At 36.6% G+C, this 22,102-nt stretch overlaps 2 protein-coding genes across 3 annotated transcripts in view; one reads left to right on the forward strand and one right to left on the reverse strand.

Moving 5' to 3' along the window:
* Positions 1–17,016, forward strand: part of NRG4 (neuregulin 4) — a 126,779-nt gene extending 109,763 nt beyond the window's left edge. For both annotated transcript variants that reach the window (XM_082618883.1, XM_082618884.1), the window contains 2 exons: positions 5,941–6,024; positions 15,641–17,016. In XM_082618883.1, the coding sequence (XP_082475009.1) occupies positions 5,941–5,957 (17 nt within the window). In that variant the 3' untranslated portion in view covers positions 5,958–6,024; positions 15,641–17,016. The remainder of the gene's footprint in view (positions 1–5,940; positions 6,025–15,640) is intronic.
* Positions 17,017–17,951: 935 nt separating this feature from the next.
* The window catches only part of FBXO22 (F-box protein 22), a 29,626-nt gene continuing 25,475 nt past the window's right edge, over positions 17,952–22,102 (reverse strand). Inside the window, exon 7 of the mRNA XM_082617112.1 lies at positions 17,952–19,130. Coding sequence (XP_082473238.1) covers positions 18,713–19,130 — 418 coding nt within the window. The 3' untranslated portion in view covers positions 17,952–18,712. The remainder of the gene's footprint in view (positions 19,131–22,102) is intronic.

Raw genomic sequence — 22,102 nt, forward strand, 5'->3', positions numbered from 1 at the left:
ATGGATAAAGAAATGGTGGTATATACAATGAAAATTACTCAGCCTTTAAAAAGGAGATCCTGCCATTTGCAACAACATGAATGGACCTGCAGGACAGTGTGCTAAGTGAAATAAGCCAGACAAAGAAAGAAAAATACTTCATGACCTCATTTATATGTTTTTTTTAATCTTTTTTTTTTTTTGGCCACACCACGTGGCATGCAGCATCTTAGTTCCCTGACCAAGGATTGGACCCGCGCCACCTGCAGTGGAAGTGCAGAGTCCTAACCACTGGACCTCCAGGGAAGTCCCACATATGTTTTACCTACAAAAAGTTACACAGAAGCAGAGAGTAGAAGAAGGGTGGCTATGGGGGTAAGGAAGTGGGAGAAGTGGGGAGACGCTGGTCAAAAGGTTGCAAAGTTGTGGCTATGTAGGGATGAATAAATGAAGAAATCTAAAGTACAACATGATGACTGTAGTTAATAATACTATATTGTATTCTGGGAATTTGTTAACATGTATATTTGTTACATGTATATGTAAAGAAGTAAAATTGAGTAGTGGAAATCACCCAAGCTACAGAAAAAAGAAGAAAAGATTTTTACATCAGGATAGTTTGAGACCTCTGGGACAACATCAAGAGTACTGACATCCACATTATAGAGGTCTCAGAAATTGAGAAGAGAGAGAGAAAGGGGCAGAGAATTTATTTGAAGAAATAGTAGTTGAAAACTTCCCTAACCTAGGAAAGGAAACACATCCAGGTCCAGGAAGCATAGAGAGTCCCAAACAAGATGAACCCAAAGAGGTCCACACCAAGACACATTGTAATTAAAAATGGCAAAAAATTAAAGGATAAGAGAGAATCTTAAAAGCAGTGAGGGAAAAACAACTAGTGATGTACAAAGGAACTCATAACACTGTCAGCTGACTTCTCAGCAGAAACTTTGCAGGTCAGAAGGGAACAGCACAGTATGTTCAGTGTGAGGAAAGGAAAAAACCTACAACCAAGAATACTCTACCCAGAAAGGAGAGATAAAGAGTTTTTCAGACAAGCCAAAGCTGAGAGTTCAGCACCAGTAAACTGGCTTTACAAGAAATGTTAAAGGGACTTATATAAGCAGAAAAGAAGAAACCACAGCTAGAAATATAAAAATTACAAAAGGAAGAATCTATAAAAACAGACTCATAGATGCAGAGAACAAATGGGTGGTTGCCAGAAAGGAGGGATGGTGGACAAAATAGATGAAGGGGATTAAGAGGTACGAACCTCCAGTTATATAATAAATAAGTCATGGGGATGTAACATACGGCATAAAGAATATGATCAATAATATTATAATAACTTTGTATGGGACAGATGATTACTAGACTTATCATTATTTCATAATGTATGCAGATGTCAAATCATTATGTAGGACACCTGAAACTAACATAATATTGTACAGCAACTATATTTCAATTTAAAAAAAAGAAAAAAGAAAAGAAGAAATAAGTAGTATAGCTACTGTGGAAAACAGTTTAGCAGTTTCTTAAAGAGTTAAACATAAATTTATCTTAATATCCAGCAACCCCATCCCTAGATAACAACCCACAATAAATGAAAACATATGTCTACACAAAGACTTGAATGTCCATAGTGGCAATATTCATAATAAACCCAAAGTGGAAATAATCTAAATATTCATCAACTAGATATGGTTTGTCCATAAAGTGGAATACTATTCAGCCATAAAAAGGGACAAAGTATTGATACACGCTGTAACATGGATAAATCTCCGTTATGCTAAGTGATACCAGCCACAAAAGACCACAAATTGCATGCTTGCACTTATATTAAGGTTAATGCTATAACATGGATGAACCTTGAAGATACTATGCAAGTGGTTGCCTAGGGTTGAGTTTGGAATGGGAAGTGACTGCAAAAAAATTAAACATAGAATCACTATATGATCCAGCAATTCCACTTCAGGGTATATACATAAGAGAATCCAAGCCAGGAGCTCAAATAGTTATTTGTATACCACTGTTCATAGAAGCGTTATTCACAATAGCCAAAAGATGGAAACCACCCAAATGTCCATCAAGGAATGAACTGATTGGACAGCTGCATGTAAATCAATGAAGTTAGAACACACCCTCATACCATATGCAAAAATAAACTCTAAATGGCTTAAAGACTTAAACATAGGACATGACATCATAAAACTCCTAGAAGAGAACATAGGCAAAACATTCTCTGACATAAATTGTACCAAGGTTTTCTTAGGTCAGTCTCCCAAAGCAATAGAAATAAAAGCAGAAATAAACAAATGGGACCTAATCAAACTTATAAGCTTTTGCACAGCAAAGGAAACCATAAACAGAACAAAGAGACAACCCACAGAATGGGAGAAATATTTGCAAATGATGCAACCAACAAGGGCTTAATCTCCAAAATATACAAACAGCTCATACAACTCAACAATAAACCAAACAGCCCAATCAAAAAATAGGCAGAAGAACTAAACAGACATTTCTCCAAAGAACACATACAGATGGCCAACAGGTACATGAAAAGGTGCTCAGCGTCTCTAATTATTAGAGAAATGCAAATCAAAACTGCAATGAGGTATCACCTCATATTGGTCAGACTGGCCATCGTTAAAAAGTCTACAAATAACAAATGGTGGGGAGGGTGTGGAGAAAAGCAAACCCTCCTACACTGTTGGTGGGAATGTAAACTGGTACAGCCACTATGGAAAGCAGAGATTCCTCAAAAAGCTAAAAACAGAGTCGCCATATAATCCAGCAATCCCACTCCTGGGCATATATTCAGACAAAACTATAATTCAAAAAGATACATGCACCCCTATGTTCACAGCAGCACTATTCACAATAGCCAAGACATGGAAACAACCTAAATATCCACTGACAGATGAATGGGTAAAGAAGATGTGGTACATATATACAATTGAATACTACTCAGCCATGAAAAAAGAATGAAAGAATGCTGTTTGCAGCAACATGGATGGATCTAGAGATTATCATACTAAGCGAAGTAACTAGAAAGACAAATACCATGTGATATCACTTATATGAGGAATCTAAAATATAACGCAAATAAACTTATCTATGAAACAAACAGACTCAGAGACATAGAGAACAGAATTGTGGTTATCAGGGGGTGGGGGTGGGGGAGTGATGGAGTGGGAGTTTGGGGTTAGGAGATGCAACCTGTTATATATAGAATAGATAACAACAAGGTCCTACTGTATAGCAAAGGGAACTATATTCAATATCCTGTGATGAACCATAATGGAAAAGAATATTTTTAAAAAGATTGTATATATATGTATAATGGAATCACTTTGCTGTACAGCAGAAATTAACATAACATTGTAAATCAACTATACTTTAAAAAAGCATTTTTTAAAAAAGGAATGAATTGATAAACCCAAAGTGATACATAAATACAATGGAATATTATTTAGCCTTAAAAAGGAATCAAATTGATTCATGCTACAACATGGATGAACTTTTAAGACAGTATGCTAAGTGAAATAAGCCAAACACCAAAGATAAGTATTACATGATTTCACTTATTTGAAGTATCTAATCAAATTCATAGAGACAGAAAGTAAAATGGTTGTTACCAGGGGCTAAGAGTAGGAGAATGGGGAGTTATTTAATGACTACAGAGTTTCAGTGTGGGATTATGAAAAAGTTTTGGAGATGCATGGTGGTGATGATTGTACACAATGTGGAACTGAACTGTACAGTTTAAAATGGTTAAAATGGGGCTCCCCTGGTGGCGCAGGGGAGAGTCCGCCTGCTGATGCAGGGGACATGGGTTCATGACCCGGTCCAGGAAGATCCCACATGCTGCGGAGCAGCTAGGCCCGTGAGCGATGGCCGCTGAGCCTGCGCGTCTGGAGCCTGCGCTCCGCAACGGGAGAGGCCACAACAGTGAGGGGCCCGCGTAACACACACACACACACACACAAAAGGTTAAAATGGTAAATCTTATTATGTATATTTCACAATAAAAAGCCAGAAAGAGATGCTGTTATTAAATGATACTGTCAGATGATTCATTTTAATATGCTCAAAATTAACTTTTGAGTTATCAAGAGATTGAGATGTGTTCTTCTACTTTGTAATTGAGTGAAATCATGTATTTTAATGGTTTGGTGAGTTTGTTGATTTTTGCTAAATTTGTAATGATATTGTCTGGAACTACATTCATTTGTAAAATGCCTGATGGTAAAGTAACCAGTGAAGAAATTCTCAGAGAACTGAAAATTTATTATTGAGCATGGTTTTAACTGGGAAGATTAACACAAATAAGGCTAAGTCTGACAAGAAAAAATGTAGGAATGGTTGACTGCCAGTAATGCTTGAATGCACAAGGATCCGTGTTTGTAATTCGCCAATAACATCTCTCTTCAAAAGGTTTGCCTCTTAATTTTTTTTTTCAGAACGTTCAATGGGATGGTAAAAACTCAATTATTTTTTAGGAAATGTATACACATAAAAAACAAGTCAACCTCTTCCTGTTTATAAAGACATGTTTGTAATAAAATAGAAGCTACCTTGGAGCCTTTCCACACAGAGGTACTCTGGTTTCATTGAGAAAAGAGTTTTGGAACTCAAGTATTAAATTGCTGCTTTCTTTTAATGGAGGCAAAAAATGTCACAACAAAGGGTAAAAACCTAGATAAGGTATTGGGCATAGCTCACAAAGTTAGCTGACTGACCACTTATTGTTTCAAGGTCAAACAGTCTATCAGTAACTGCAAGGCCATTACTTTAAGAAAAGCAAAAAGAAATGCCTTTTACCGCATGTGACAAGATCTGTGTCATGAAAATAAAGTTGATCATGGGGACTGGGAATGGCTTAATGCTATCAGCTCCTACGTGTTATGAAAACCACAGCATGATGGTACATTCTATTGTAAAGTTTATTAATGACCTGCTTTCACCAGGAAACTCCTCTTGCCACCACACCATAAAGCTTTATTCATTTCATCACTCCCTTCTGATAGGTTTGTTCGTGTCACCCTGTGTGCCTCTGGAATATAAACCTCCCTAGGCAATCTTTTCAATTCGTTCATTAAGTAAACCTACAGCCTAAAGTCCTAGCGTACATTTAGATTGTGATTATGTATCCCCATTGCAATAATGCACTAGTTCTGACAGTACAGCTCTGCAAGTGAAAAGAAAGCAGTGTAATATGTAATCATGAACATCAGGTGTCTGTAGGTGCCAGGCACTGTGGTTGATATTTCATATCGGAGAAGGAGAACTCTTTTAAGTCCTAACACCCATTGTGAGGCAGGTGGTATTATTCTCACTGTACAAAAGAGAAAACTGAGGCTTAGAGAGGTTAAGATCAAGATCACACATCAGGTGGTAGAACAAGGATTTAAACCCCAAGTCCAAGTTTTTTGTACTGCAATTATGCTTCCACAGATATGGGTTACAGACTTAGGGCTCATCGGCTATGGAGGGAATTGTCCCTACATTAAATAGTCCTAGCTAGCCACAGGGTTTTTTGTTTTGGTTTGTTCTGTTTTTGCTTTCTTCTGTTTTCTTGCCATCAGTTATTAATTTTTATTGCCATTAGAATGACTCACTCTAGCAATCTTTTCCCCTTACTCTCTTTATCATTTGTAATATCTTAAAAAAAAATTCACCAGGCTTGTTAGAACTTCAGGTAACAGAAAACAGGCAGTGAGGAAAGGCAGGGACACTTTCTTCCGTGAGATCTGAATGGAAGTGCTGACACAACTCTTCTGTGTTCTGAGGAGCGTTGTGTGGCTTATTTGGGTGTTCTAGGCTAGTTCACCTCAACTCTTCATATCACAAACAGAAGGGGTGGATGTGTATGTGTGAATAAAATAAAGATGTGTTGGAAGGTGTGCATATAAAGAAAAATTGAGTTGGAGAAAACATCTTAATTCTTATTTTCTATAGGTCATGGAGAACATTGAAGAAATATCACAGTGAACCCAAATCACTGCTTTTTTGTTACAAAGGCAGAAAATGAAACACCAAAAGGTAAAAGAAATTAGACATTAATCCTTCTTTGTTCTCTAAAGACTGAAAGTTATCATACCCTGAAACACAGTCTGTCCTATTGCAAGGTATGTGTGTTTCTGTCACGTGTATTATTAGCTCATTTGCAGTAGGTAAATAGGGGAGTAATATCAATCCTATGTGAAAGTTGCATTGGTCAAACATGATTTTTCCCAGTAAGCTAATGTGTTGAAGCATCCATCGGCAAACTTTCTCACAGCTAATGAGAAACTTTCAGCAATATACGAAGACCCTAAGAGAAAAGATGAAAATCCTAATTAAGGGCAAGGAGTGGCTTTAGTGGCTTTCACTGTGTTAAGCTGTCTGGGGAAGTTGCAAGTACAGGTAAGGCATGAAGACATTTCACCCGGTGATTAGAAAAAAAGCATTGATTGATGAAGGTGAAACCACACAACTTGTCTCAGGACTTAATGACTCACAGGTTCTTATGTCTCGGTGCAGAAGGAATTCGGTGAGGGACAAAGTGGGAGGTAAGAAGTGGATTTATTAGTATAGGATGCTTGTGAAGGATACAAGTGGGCAGGCAAGAGAGCTCTGCCCCAAGAACTAAGCGGGCTACGTTTTTATAATCAAAGGAAAAGTGGGAAGTGGGAGAAGACCACCTTCTTCCACATTCTTTGAGTAGACATCACGCTTACATCACTAGCTCCTCCTTTGGGTGGGGCAGAGGAGTTTTTGACCCTATTTGGTCAAACGGGGACTGTCATGGTGCTATTCAAATCAGCAGAAGGGTGGTAACATAGACTAAAATATGTTAAAGCATCTCAGGTTTCAGTATGAGCGTCTTCTACTTTGGAATGCCACCTTTCCCCTGTATTCCTGTCCTTGGTACATGCTCAGGTGCATGTCCTAAGGATCATTATCTTGCTGACCTTGACCAGCAGGCTGCAGGCCTTGTTTTTTCACTTAATGGCCTGGGGCATATCTCATGCTTTTATTGCATGGTTTCATTGTTAAGCAGACCTGTTTTGTTTCACAGTGTTCTGATTGCTTTCTTGAGTGTTCATTAGCTTACAATGGTCTCCCAAAGTTCCCTTTGTGTCTATAATCCCCTAGTGGGACTTCTAAAACTACCTGTGTTAACTATCCTGCTCTATCCCTATCATTGGCAGCTACCTTTAGATCATATTTTTAATATTGATGAAAATCATTTCTCTATGAGAAGCAATTGATTTCAAGGATCTATATCTGAAAGAAACACAAGCCCAAAAGTTTAAGTATACAGAAGATGGACTAATTCTCAGTGATACTAGTGGAAATTTAGGATTCTAGTTTTTGTTACTGCTCAGGTTACAAAATTCCAAACTTATTTTCCCCATAAGGCTTTTAATTTTAGGGCATGATTTTGCAGAATGTGAGGTTTTCATCTTATTAGGAGCAAAATAAAGAATTCATTAGGACAGAACAGTTTCTTCAGTTTTTCCAACTGTGTAGTTACCCTGAAATATAATAGAAAAAAACCAATGAAGGGCCTCCCTGGTGGCGCAGTGGTTGAGAGTCCGCCTGCCGATGCAGGGGATACAGGTTCGTGCCCCGGTCTGGGAGGATCCCATATGCCGCGGAGCGGCTGGGCCCGTGAGCCATGGCCGCTGAGCCTGTGCGTCCGGAGCCTGTGCTCCGCAACGGGAGAGGCCACAACAGTGAGAGGCCCGCGTACAGCAAAAAAAAAAAAAAAAAAAAAAAAAAAACCAATGGCAACTTTCAGGACATATGAAGAGTTATGGAGTAGCTTGGAGCAGTGGGAGTTCTGGACACCAAAGGTCTAGGGCTAGTAAATAGCCGAGGCAGAGGAGCAAGCTCTGGCCAAACGAACAGCCCACCTGTGAATAACTTCCCCCTCAAGCCAGTTCTCCATATCCTTGCCAACACTTGTTTTCGTTTAATAGCCATCCTAACAGGTGTGAAGTGGTATCTCATTGTGGTTTTGATTTGCATTTCCCTAATTAGTGATGTTTAGCATCTTTTCATGTGCTTATTGGTCATCTGTGTATATTCTTTGGATACCTGCCTATTCAAGTCCTTTGCTTATTTTGAACTAGGTTGTCTCTTGTTGCTGCTGTTGCATTTTAGGAGTTCTTCAGGTATTCTGGTTATTAATCCCTCAGTCGGTACACACTGACTTTTCCCAACAGTCTAGCCCAGTGTGAGCACTGTGAATTGAATCTGTCACTAGTGCCACTGATTCATTCATTCACTCATTCATTTACCCATCATTCACTTACAACTAATACATATGAGCTTGAGGCACTAGAGTATACAAAATGAAAAACCCTCATAGAATTTTTTAACAGACTGTTTTTTAAAAAGTTATAGATTTATAGAATGATTGAGAAGACACTGCAGAGAGTTCCCATATACTTCCCTCTCCCAGTTTTCCCTACTATTAAACATCTATGTAAAATGTACTAGTGTGCTACATTTGCTAATATAAATGAAACAATTATAAATTAAATGAAACGTTAACAAAAGTCTATAGTTTACATTAAGGCTCCTCTTTTTGTTATAGTTTTATGGATTTTGACAAATGCATCATTTTATGTGTCCACCACTACAGTATCATGTTGAATAACTTCACCACCCTAAAAATCTCCTGTGCTCCATCTACTCAGCCTTCCCAACGTCACAGTGATAACCACTAATCCCTTTACTAGCTCTATAGTTTTCCAGAATGTCATATAGTTGGAGTCATACAGCATGTAACCTTTTCAGACTGTCTTCTTTCACTTAGCCATATACAAATTAAACTTCCTGTCTTGTGGCTTGATAACCTTTTTTTTTTTTTTAAAAAAAAGCTAGGTTATATGACTTTTTTTGGTGGTTTAAAAAAGTTTTTATGGTAGAAAAACATACATAAGATGTACCATTTTTATGTATATAATTCAGTGGCATTAAGTATATTCACACTGGTGCAACCATTACCACCATCCATCTCCAGAACTTTCTCATCATCCCATACTGAACACTGTGCCCATTAAACAATAACTCCCCACTTTAAGTATTTGAATATTCTCAATACTTCATGTAAGTAGAATCATGTATTTGTCCTTTTGTGTGTGGCTTATTTCACTTACCATGTCTGCAGGGTTCATCAGCACTATAGTATGTATCCAAATTTCTTTCCTTTATATGACTGAATAATATTCCAATGTGTCTACCACATTTTGCTTATTCATTCATCAATCAATGAACATGAGTCATTTCACCTTTTGGCTATTGAGATAATGCTTCCATGAACGTACATGTGCAAGTATCTGTTCAAGCCCCCGTTTTCTGTTCTTTTGTATAAATACCCAGAAGTGGAATTGCTGAATCAAATGCTAATTCTGTATTTAATTTTTTGAGGAACTGCCATACTGTTTTCTACAGCAGCTATACCACTTTATATTCCCAGCAGCAATGAACAAAAGTTCCAGTTTCTCCACATCCCTGTCAATGCTTTTTCTTCCCCCCAATAGTAGCCACCCTAATGGGTATGAAGTGGTATTTCATCATGGTTTTGACTTGCATTTCCCAAATGGTTAGTGGTGTTGAGCACTTTTTCACATGTTTATTGGCCACACTGTATCTTCTTTGGATCCTGTCTGTTCAAGTCCTTTGCCCAGTTTTGATTTGGGTTGTCTTTTGTTGCTGTTATTGCATTTTAGGAGTTTTTTATATATTAATGGATATTAATCCCTCATCAGATATGTGATTTGCAAATATTTTCTCCCATTCTGTGGATTGCTTTTTTCACTCCATTGATAGTGTCCTTTGATACATGTTTAATTTTTGATGAAGCCCAGTTTGTCTGTTTTTTTCTTCTGATGCCTGTGACTTTGGTGGCATATCCAAGAAATCACTGCCAAATCCAATGTCCTGAAACTTTTCCCCTGTTTTCTTCTAAGAGTGCAGTTTTAAGTCTTAGGTTTAGGTCTTTGATCCATTTGAATTAATTTTTCTATATGGTGTTAGATAAAAATCCAACTTCATTCTTTTGCATGTGGATATCCTATTTTCCCACCACCATTTGTTGGAAACACTGTCCTTTCCCATTAAATGGTTTTGGTGCACTTTCCCCAAATCATTTGACCTTATATGTGAGGATTTCTGGATTCTTTATTCTATTCCACTAGTCTATATGTCTGTTTTTATTCAGTACCACAGTTTTGATTATTGTAGCTTTGCAGTAAAATTTGAAATCATGAAGTGTGAGCCTTCCATCTTTAATCTTTTTCAAGATTGTTTTGGCTATTTGGGGATCCTAGATATTCTTATTTTTCTATTTCTGTAAAAAATGTCATTGAGATTTTGAAGTGGATTACATTGAATCTGTAGATCACCTGACATCATACCAGTATTAAGTCTTCCAATCTGTGAACATGGGGTGTCTTTCCATTTATGTGTCATCTTTAACATCATTCAGCAATGTTTTGTGGTTTTCAGTGTACAAGTCTTTCACCTTCATTAAGTTAATTCCTATGTAGATTATTGTTTTTGATGCCATTGTAAAGGGAGTTGTTCTAATTTCTGTTTTGGGTTGTTCATGTTAGTGTACAGAAGGCAACTGATTTTGTGTGTTGATTCTGTATGCTTCAACTTTGCTGATTTGTTTCTAACAGATTTGGGGGTGCAGGGATCATTAGTGTTTTCTACATATAGGATCATGTATTCTGCAGAGATAATTTTACTTCTTTTCTAATTTCAATCTTTTTCTTGACTAATTACTCTGTCTCGAACTTCCAACGCTGTGTTGAATAGCAGTAGTAAAAGCTGCATCCTTACCTTGTTCCTGGTGTTAGGAAATGCTTTCAGTCCTTCTCCATTGAGTATGATGTTAGCTGTAAGATTTTCATATGTGGTCTTTATTATATTGAGGTAGCTTCCTTCAATTCCTAGGGGGGTGGTGGGTTTTTTTTAATCAAAAAAATTTTGTCAAATTCTTTTTCAGCATCAACTGATGGGATCCATGTGTGACCCTCATTCTGCTAATGCAGTGTATTGTATTTGATTGGATTTTCATGTTGAACCATTCTTGCATTGCAGCAATAAATCCACTTGTTCAAAATGTATAAAACTTTTAATGTGCTCTTGAATTCAGTTTGCTAATACTTTAAGATGTTTGCATCAATATTCATCAGGGGTATTGGTCTTTAACTTTCTTTTCTTGTGTTGTCATTGTCTGGCTTTGGTATCAGGGCAATACTGGCCTTATACAATGGATTAGGAAGTGTTCCTGCCTATTGAATTTTTTTGAAAAGTTTGAGGACTGGAGTTATTTCTTCTTTAAATGTTTGGTTGAATTGAGTAAAGCCAGAGGTTGCAGGATTTTCCTTTGTTGGGAGGTTTTTGACCACTGATTCAATCTCCCTTCTAGTTATAGGTCTATGTAGATTTTTAATTTCTTCATCAATCAGTCTTAGTATGGTTGTGCTTTTGTTTTTAGAAATATATCCATTTCACCTAGGTTATTCAACTTGTTTAAAACTGCTCATAGTACTCTTATGATCCTTTTTATTTCTGTAGACTCATTAGTAATAACCCTACTCTTATTTCTGTTTTTAGAAGTTGAGTCTTCTCTTTTGTTATTGATCTAGCTAAAGGTTTGTCCACTTTGTTAACCTTTTCAAAGAACTAGCTTTTAGTTCAAAATTTTCTGTTGATTTTCTTTTCAGTATTTTGCTTATCTTAGTTCTAATCTTCCTTCTACTAGCTTTGGATTTAGTCTATTCTTTTTCTAGTTCCTTAAGTTATAAAGTTAGAATGTTGATTTCAGATTTTTTTTTTTAATGTAAGCATTTACAGCTAGAATTTTCTGTCTTATGGGGTGCAATGAAAGCAGTGCTGATTTTTTTTTTTTAAAGACTAATCTTTTTTTTTTTTTTAAAGATGTTGGGGGTAGGAGTTTATTAATTAATTAATTTTTGCTGTATTGGGTCTTCGTTTCTGTGCGAGGGCTTTCTCTAGTTGCGGCAAGCGGGGGCCACTCTTCATTGCCATGCGTGGGCCTCTCATTATCGCGGCCTCTCTTGTTGCGGAGCACAGGCTCCAGACGTGCAGGCTCAGTAATTGTGGCTCACGGGCCTAGTTGCTCCGTGGCATGTGGGATCCTTCCAGACCAGGGCTCAAACCCGTGTCCCCTGCATTAGCAGGCAGACTCTCAACCACTGCGCCACCAGGGAAGCCCCTGGTATGTTGTGTTTTGCTTAATGTATTTTGAGGATGTTATTAGATGTGTAAATGTTATGTAACGGTTATATTATATATTATATTATATAACTGTTACATTGCTGTATAAAACCTTTTAACATATAATGTACTTTTCTGTCTCTTTAAATCCAAAAAGGTTTTAAGTCTATTTGTCTCATAATAATATACTGTTCCCTTTTGGTTACTATTTGCATGGAATATTTTTGCTCCTTATTTTCTGTGTTAGTGTCTTCTTTTGTGTTTTGTTTTATAGTGAAACATTTAAATTCTTTTTTCCTTTTGTGTGTATTCTATAGCTATTTCTTTGTGGTTACCATGGGGATTCCATTTAACATCATGAAGTAATGACACTAATTTGAATTTACAGCAGCTTAACTTCAATAGTGCATAAAAACTTTGCTCTTATATAACTTTGCCCTCACTCCCTTTCAACTATTACTGTCACAAGATTACACCTTTAAGCATTGTGTCTAAAAACATAAACCAACTAAAAACGTAAACCAATAACTGTATTTTTATATGTTAGTTCCTAAATTGTGTGGAAAACAAAGAGAGTTACAAATCAAAGTTATAATACTAGCTTCTATAATTCTTCATGTATACCTTTACTGGAGAGCTTTACTTCTTCATATGGTTTCCTGTTCCTATCCTTTGTCCTTTCATTTCAACTTGAAGAATTTCCTTTAGCATTTCTTGCAGGGGAGGTCCAGTTGTATCAGTGTCCAGTAATGTTTTAATTTCTCCCTCATTTTTGAAGGACAGTTTTGCCAGATAGAAGATTTTAGGTTGACAGTTTTTTCAAGAATATGAAGATCCCTTTTATGTGATGTTTCTTCATTCTTGCGGCTTTCACGATTCTTTCTCTTTGTATAGCTTAATTATACAGATTTTCCTTCACTTACAATGGGGTTGTATCTTGATAAACCCATGGTAAGTTGAAAATATAAGTTGAAAATGCATTTTATATACCTAACCTACTGAACATCATAGCAAGCCTATCCTATCTTAAATGTGCTGTGAACAATTACATTAGCCTGTAGCTGGTCAAAATCATCTAATACAAAGCCTATTTTGAAGTGATGTAATTTACTGAATACTGTACTGAAAAACAGAATAGTTGTACGTGTATTAGATGTTTACTCATGATCATGCGGCTGACTGGGAGCTGCAGCTCTCTGCCACTGCTAGGCATCGTAAGTGCATATCTTACTGCATACTGCTAGCCTGGGAAAAGATCAAAATTCAAAATTTAAAGTAAGTATGGTTTCTACTGAATGCATATCATCTTTACACCATTGTAAAGTTGAAAAAATCCTAAGTCAAATTGTCTTAGGTCAAGGACCGTCTATAATGTATCTTGGTGTCTCTTTTGACTTTACCCTATTAGGAGTTTGTTGAGCCTCCTGATATGTACATCCACGTCTTGCATCAAATTTGGCAAGCTTTTTTGTCATTATTTCCTCAAATAAACTTTATGTAGCTTTCTCTTTTCCTTCTGGGACTCCTGTAATGTTTCTTCTTCCATTTGATGGTATCTTACAAATCCCTTAGATTGTTTACTTTGTTTTCTTAGACACAGTTACTTCAACTGTCCTGTCTTCACCTTGCTGATGAGTTCTTTTGCTTGCTCAAATCTGCTGTTCAACCCCTCCAGTGAAAATTTTGTTATTGTAACTTTCTGCTCCAAAATTTCTTTGGTTCCTTTTTATAATTTCTCTCCACTGGTATTCTCATTTTATTCATCACTTTCTTGATTTCCTTTAGTTCTTTGAGCATATTTAAAGGTCTTTTTCTAGTAAGGTCAATGTGTGGGCCAGGCCAGTTTCTGTTCCATTGAATAGGCCTCATTTCCCTGTTTCTCTGTATGCCTTACAGGTTTTTTGTTGTTGAAAATTGGGCATTTCACTATTACAGTACTGTAATTCTGGATATAACATTCTCTTCTATTCCCAGTGTTTACCAGTTGTTGCTGACTGCTGAACGCTGTTGTTCACTTGTTTTTGAGACTTTTCCAAGCTACTTTTACAAAGACTATCCCTTGTGTGTGATCACTGAAGCCTCTGTTCCTATTATCTCATGTTCAGCTGTTTTTAGAGATTTCCTTGAATGCCAGTTCTCCTTTTTGCATTTCACCTGTGTGCTAAGGCACTCCTGCAGCTCTTAGCTAGGCCTGCTTCTATCCTAGGGATCAGACCAAGATGAAAACCTAAGGCTCTCTTAAATCTTTTCTGAGCATGTTTTGCCTGTGCATTCATTTGGCATTCTATATCTTCCCCTGGGTACAACTGCTTTTGAATGCCCAGTTTCTCAAAAATCTCACCCCAGCTTCTCCTCTAGGCCTTACACAGCCTGTTTTATGTCTTCACCCATATCCAGGTGCCTGTGATTCTGCAGTCATTTTGCAGCTTTCACAAGCAGTGCCTACTCTTTCTTGCCTGATTTCCAAGTTATGCAAAACAGTGATGAGCACCTTGAGTCAGTCCTACTAATCCCCCCCACAGATTAGAAAAGACAAACAGTGATTTGCAAATAAAGTCTATTCTTCCTCTTCTGGTTTGAGGGAGGGAACTGGAAACCAGGCTTCTGTCATTTTAAGAATAAGAGCACCACTGCATGGGAGGCAAGGGTGAGTAAAAAATCACAAAACTTTCCTACCATTTTGAGGATGGGTTTTCTTCACTGGGCACTGTGTTAGTTGCTGTAAACCTTTGTTTTCCAGAGCGCCAACAAATTTGGTTCACACAGTTGCTGCTTTTTTCCTTTCCTCCTCAATGTTTCTGTGGAGGAACAAAAGCTTGGAGTGCTGTAGTTCACAATTTTGCTAGTGTCACTCAGGTCAATTCTGTTTATTCCTATCTGTAATTCTAGTATCCTGACTAGGCCTTGAACAGAGTTATGTTTTAGATACATGTATGGTGACTGAATTTTTGTTAGATGTGGAGGTACTGTGTAAATGTTAAGAAAATGGTCTCAATTATCTTCACTGATTTACATTTAAAATTAATGAATATATGTATTTTTTCCAATTTCTTGTAATTATCAATCTTGCCTTTTTTACTGGCTGTGATGTCTCTAGAGAAGAGTAACTTTTACAAAAAGTATGAAATGAAATGCTCCATACACTCTTAGTACCAAGACATTAAATGAAGTTTATTGGCCTCTGCCAATGTTTCCTACTTTAGAGTAGCATATATTCTTCTACTCTGTCCCCATCATGGCATAAGGCAGAAATGAAACAAAAATAACATGTCTTGTAAATATGTGACTATTTTTCTCTACACAGGCTAATGTTAAAAAAAACTTTCTGGTAACATTCATTTACATAGCACAGGTATTAGTTTTGTTTATTTAACAAGGATGTTATTACTAATACTATGTTTTGTTATTTTAGGATTTTCATTAAGCAGACTCATTCCCTTTCTACAAATGAAAACCAAGTCAGTCATCTAAAAATCTCAATTTCAAATCAAGAGGATTTAGTCTTCTGTTTTCATTAAAATGGAACTTATGGTGGTGCTCAAATGGGTTAGACTGGGCACAAAATGACGGAAGTAGATTTTTTTCTCAAAAATTTCTGCAGAATGCCTAGGAAATTCTCAGATTTGTAAAAGTTTATTTTACATTCTTTGCATGTTCGTTGTGTTAAATTTGTAATATAAATTAGTGGCAAAACTCTTGCTGTTTGGCTTCTCTTACTAGGTTGAAAAGTTGTTTTATTTACCAATGATGCAGGTTTAAGCAAAGTTGAGAATTACAGAAGTGAACTGGCCTTCTGGACCCCCTTCATTACTCTAGGTCACAGACTACTAATTATAACAATGTGTAGGGTGTCTGTTTTGAGATCTTAATTCCAAGCTTCCTTATTCTTTCTTATATTGCTACATGGCTTTTCAAGGAGTTTATTCCTTTGAAGCAGCCTTTAACAAGGCAAATTGTAGCTGCAGAAAGATTCTGCTTTGAAAGCACATTAAGGAAATCAGTATTTTTTAAACACCTTGATTAAACTATCCTATTCTTGTCACTTGATAGAAGTCAGCTCAGTATTGTAAAGAAAACAGTAAGGGTACATCTTCTCTTTTTGTGCTCATGTCAATTTTTTCATGTGAACATTTTTCCAGTTTCACAAATGACTACAACAGTTGCCATTTCTAGGAATTCAGTATGTTTTTAGCTGAAACAGTAACTTTTTCTTTAATGCTTGCTTTTAAGACAAGCCTTTCAAAACCATAATAAATTGTTTTAACTTTGGTTAAATTATCATCCCCCCTACTTCCAAAGAAATGTCAAAGCCTCTGAGAGGCAGGGCCAGTAACTTTTGTTTTCATCAGTACTACTCCTTCAATTGGTTCAACTTCTTCCCTTTCTATTTTGCACCAGGGTTACAATCTTGTGGCCAAATGAATTTATTGTTCCTAACAAGCTCCAAAGTCTCAGCTATAAAAAGGAGCCATATATTAACCTCGAATATTGTATGAAATGACCTTGCAGCAGACTCTCCTTTGAGAATAAAACATTTTATGTATTAATTTGAAAAAAATAAAACAGTTCATTCAATCAGGTGCATTTTGTTCATATTTCCATTTTCAAAATCTTTTTTCCTCTACTGTTCAGTCAACTCTGGTTAATATCAAGGACAAAGAAAATTTACAAAGTATTTTCCATTTTCCTTATATGCTATGTAAGCATAAACAAGGACTTGAATTTTGAGATATTGTCTACTTGATAATGGGTACCAATGTCAAATAACAGAAGAGTTAATAAATAAAAACAGCTAAATATTAATATTCACAGATTAAAAGTTCTATGGCAATCAAACTTTTCTTTGGACTTTCTTCAGGAACTAAGATTGAGTATAACCATAAATTAAAGAAACTTTTAAGTATTTTTATCATTCATATAAATAAACAGCAAGAAAAAATGTTTTGAAGTAAAAATTGGTTTACAAAAAGTGATTAAAAATAGAAAAGCAGGAATGTTAATATATTTGACTTCACTTACCTTGCAAGTTTTCTTCTATCCCGTTAGAACCACTGACTATTACAAAAGTGCCATATATTATATCATACTGTATTAGAATATGCTAATACAGATATCCTGTAACAAAGACCTGGAAAAAAACAAATGCCTTAGGCAAGAATGGTGTTAATTTCTGTCTTGTAAAACACTCTGGAGATAGGCAGTCCAAATCAGTAATGGTAGCATTTCAACAAAATGGTATGGCAACCTAGGATCGTTCTGTGTGGTTCTCTTCCACAATAGAGCATCGCCTCTTCTGTAGAGTCTAAGATGGCTCACAGTCATATCCACTTTTAAGCAAAAGGATCGAAAAAAGGCAAAAAACAAAAAACAAAAAACGGTCACACTGTTTTAAAGGATACATTATCATTTCCCTCACATTTCACCAGCCAGAACAGTCATACTTGCAAGGGACACAAGGATGTAGTCTTTATTCTGGTGTGCACGTGCCTAGCTGAAAATCAAAGGTTTTATGACTATGTGAAAAGGAAAGAATGGATATTGGGGGGAAACTGGTGTTCTCTACACAGATTTCATTTTAATATTTACATAATGAGAAATTTAAACCTGAAAAACATTTTACTGGAAATATGCCAGGATTTGCTAGCTAACAAATACCATTATTCTGGGTTTTCTTTTCTAAAGGATTCCTTCATTCACTCACTAAAAGCAATGAAGTACACAGCTGAGTTTCCAAGGTACGTTTTATTGGTATAAAACCAAAATAAGGTGATGTAATTGTCTCATCTGCCAATTAGTTACACAGAAGTAGGTGAAAAAAAGAATTTTCTGTTGCAATTTCTTTATTGAGGGAAAAGGAAAATTTTTTTCCTTATAAGGTTAATAAAATACTGATTAGTCTTGGCAATTTATTTGACTAAGCAACTTTAGAGTACTAAAAAATAGTTCTTTAACATTTATCAAATAAGTAAAAAGTCAGTAATTTGTTACAGCTTCTGAAAAAAATGGTAAAATTGTAAAGCAGAGAAAAATTTCCCAAGCCATCTATGTATTTTTCTCCTTTATTAAGGGAGAAAAATATCTTCATGATTCTGCTGAAAGATCATCTAACATTGCAGAGGTAGTCATGGAATGTCTTAAATCTCCTTTCTGTTGATGACTCCTTTTTTAGTCTTCCTATGCAGAAGACTATTTAAAGTCCTATCACACAGCAGCTACATAATCTGGTAGATACAGTATAGCCATAATTGGTTCACTTGTGCCTGATGCAAAAGCTCTCAACTCCCAGTCTTGCATGACATTATTTACAAACTTGTTCTTCATCTAATACATTAAAAACTATCAAATAATCTTTAGAGTGTCAAAGCTACAAAGCAGATATATATAAAGTTTTTTATTTGTAATATACATATCCCAAGTTTCCATTTTCTGGAAAAGGCAGAGCCTGAAAGTTATACATTGTGAAAGCCACTTTACAGGTGGCACTTTATTTAGATGACCCAAGATGAATTAGTGCCATTATTGTTGTATAGCTGTGAAATAGATCATCATCCTTTACCTCATTACATTTCTTCAGTATAAAGTTTCCAGTGACTATGCGATCACATCCAATTTCTCCATGTCCAAAGAAGCCAAATAAAGGAACACTAGGAAAAAACTTTCTAAATACATGAGCCTCCACATTCTCCTTGGCTCCATAATACTGAAAGCCCCTGCCAACACACGCAAACATGAAGCCAATGGTATTCTGCTCTGGAATGTTGGCTGCTTTGAGGCGCTGCATCGCAGCCTCAGCAGTCTTCTCGTCATTGACATCCTCATTGAGAAGCACTGTGGCACTCTGGATACGGTGTCCGCTAAATGACAGTCCAACCACACCGGTGGCATTAATATCCAGAGGGTTCCTAGAAAATTAAATTAGAAAGGTGGCAATATATCATGAAACACCATTCAAATTTACAGTATAAAAGAAAAATCCTCCTGATTCACTGGTTGGGAAGTGCTGCCTTAGTCTACAGTTAGTCTGAGGCTCTCTCTCCCTGATCAGAGGACTGTAATAAGGGTTAAAAATTAAACTACTGAAATTAATATATTAAAAGAATGCAGAAGACAGATCTACGGAGAAGAAAGCAACCATTTCCTCAGTCACAGATACAAAGGGGCAAATGCATCACCTCCACAAAGATTTCTAAAATCCAACCTGAGTTTTAGAAGGGTATAGAGTATTCTTACCTTTCTCACTTCCCTGAAAAAGGAATCTTACAATTTTATTCATATATACTATGATATGTATTAAAGCTTTTGGTATTATTTACCTCTTTGGTATCTTTTCCTCCCCTACCTCAGCTGTCAAATTCTAAAAGAGGTGTATTAAATATTCAATCATGGAGAATAATTTTATTAAGAACCCATAATTCCAGAAGTTTTAAGCTCTATGCTGTTTGGTCCATAAAGGAATAGATTATATTGCTGTGTCTTATTTATCGCTTTGACCTGATAATTTAGCTTAATCTGAAGGTAAAATCATACATTTTCTTTTTGTTTCTATTTGCCTGGTATTTTTTTAATGAAATATTTTATGGTTACTAAAGAAAATAAAAATAAAATGCCAATAAAGTTGTAAAGCATAATACAGTGAACACCCATTGGGGGAAAACCAATTAAGTACCTTACATTTCTAACATTTCTATCAGGTTTACCAACATCTGAGTCTACGAAATGAGCAGGACTCACTGGGTTAACAAGAAACTAAGACTTAAAAAGCTTAAGCACTAAGCGACTTAAGGCTAACTAGTGGCAAAACCAGTTTCTGAGGGGCAGAATCCATCTTCTGAAGTCTGCTGCTGTTCCTTTAACCTTATTACATTTCCTCTCTGGTATACAACTGCAACAAGACTCTCCTGCCTAAAAAGAATTATTCACCTTTTTTTGGAGGGAGCAGGGCTCCTATCTGGACACCATTAACATGGAGCACTGATTTACTCAATGGCTTCCCTTACTCCATGACACAGTGTAAAGACCATGTTAAAATTAATGTGTCATGTAAGAGGTAATGATTGTTGAGGGTATATTTCCCATATTGGGTATAAAGAGTAGATTATATACAGACAGCCATGCTAACAGGCTAGCACCTCAGATGTTATATGTCTGAGTGAGTTGCATTTCAAAAATCAACTATGTTAGATCGTCATTGCCCTATCTGTATATAATTTCAAAGTAAAAGCAAAGACAATAAGGAAAATTAGGCAAAAGGAGAAATAACCCACAGATAGCTAACAAGAATCAGGTATACTTATGCATGAAATCCAGTGCTTAGAGTTCAGTGCAGTTGGCTTTCCTCCCTTCTTCCTCAGATTCCAGGGAACTCAACTTAGCTACCTGCTTTCCCTGATCCATCAGTGCTGACTACCAGGAGGGAGATGATGACTGGGATGATTTAAGCTGCTCCTAATGATACTGATCTCTAACAGTGTGTCTCCATGTCACCACTCTAGGATCCAAATACTAAACACAAATATAGAGAGAAACAAATAATAGTGCTTGCAGGAAACATCTGGAGGATGGGGGCAGGGGGGGTCTCATCTTCTTGCTTTTGGAAACAGCTGATATTTATGTCCACTTAATTAGCTCAAACTCAAAATACTACATACTTTCATTGGAAATGGAAAAGTAGTAATGGTTCAAGATAGAAGAGCAAATATTTTTTATCTTTGAAAACAAAAGCCCTAATAATAAAATGAAAGATGCATCATTTTTGAGCTTGAAAAAGCCTTTCAAAAGATCTAGTACAGTATTTCCAATAATGTGTGCCAAGTAATATTGCTATATGTGGAATCTAAAAAAATGGTACAAATGAACTTATGTACAAAACAGAAATAGAGCCACAGATGTAGAAAACAAACTTACGGTTACCAAGGGGGAAGCGGGGTTGGGGGGGGGGCGGGGAGGGATAAATTGGGAGATGGGAACTGACACATACACGTTACTATAGATAATAAGGACCTACTGTATAGCACAGGGAACTCTACTCAACACTCTGTAATGACCTATATGGGAAAAGAATCTAAAAAAGAGTAGATATATGTATATGTATAACTGATTCACTTTGCTCTACAGCAGAAACACAACATTCTAAATCAATTATACTCCAATAAAGATGTTAAAAAAAAAAAAGATCTAGTACAGTAGTTCCAAAAACGTGTGCCAAGTAATACCAGTCAGCCTGCAAGATGCTCCATGGACAGAAGGTTTTGTGGCCAAATAGATTTAAGAAGGGCCACAGGTAATAATATTCCCCCTCCCTCTAAAAGATCCGAAGTACTGAGCACAGTATTAGAGGCTCTGAGAAGTTTTACCATAAAGGTGTACTGTTGAACCACGCGTCTCCTTTAGAGGAGGAAAACAGAACCGGAGAGGAAGTGACATACGTATGAACCATACGAAGTCCCCTACATACGAACAAGTCCCCTACACACGAACAAGTTCCGTTCCGAGAGCATGTTCTTAAGTCCAATTTGTTTGTTAAGTCCCACAAAGTTAGCCGAGGTACCCACCTAACACAATCAGCTATATAGTACCGTACTGTAATAGGTTTATAATACTTTTCACACAAATAATACATAAAAAACAAACAAAAAATAAAACATTTCTAATCTTATAGTACAGTACAACAGCTGGCATACAGGGCTGGCATCGAGTGAACAGGCAAGAAGAGTTACTGACTGGAGGAGGGAGAGGAGGTGGGAGATGATAGAGCTGAAAGATCGTCAGCAATAGGAGATGGGAGGGCAAGCTGCAACTGCACTCGCGCCTGACGCTGATGCCACAGGTTCTGGTTCCTTGCTGGATTCAATTCTATCTATCTACCGTCTTAAAA

The sequence above is a fragment of the Mesoplodon mirus genome (assembly GCF_964341445.2).
Source record: "Mesoplodon mirus genome assembly, chromosome: 4".
NCBI classification, from domain to species: Eukaryota; Metazoa; Chordata; class Mammalia; order Artiodactyla; family Ziphiidae; genus Mesoplodon; species Mesoplodon mirus.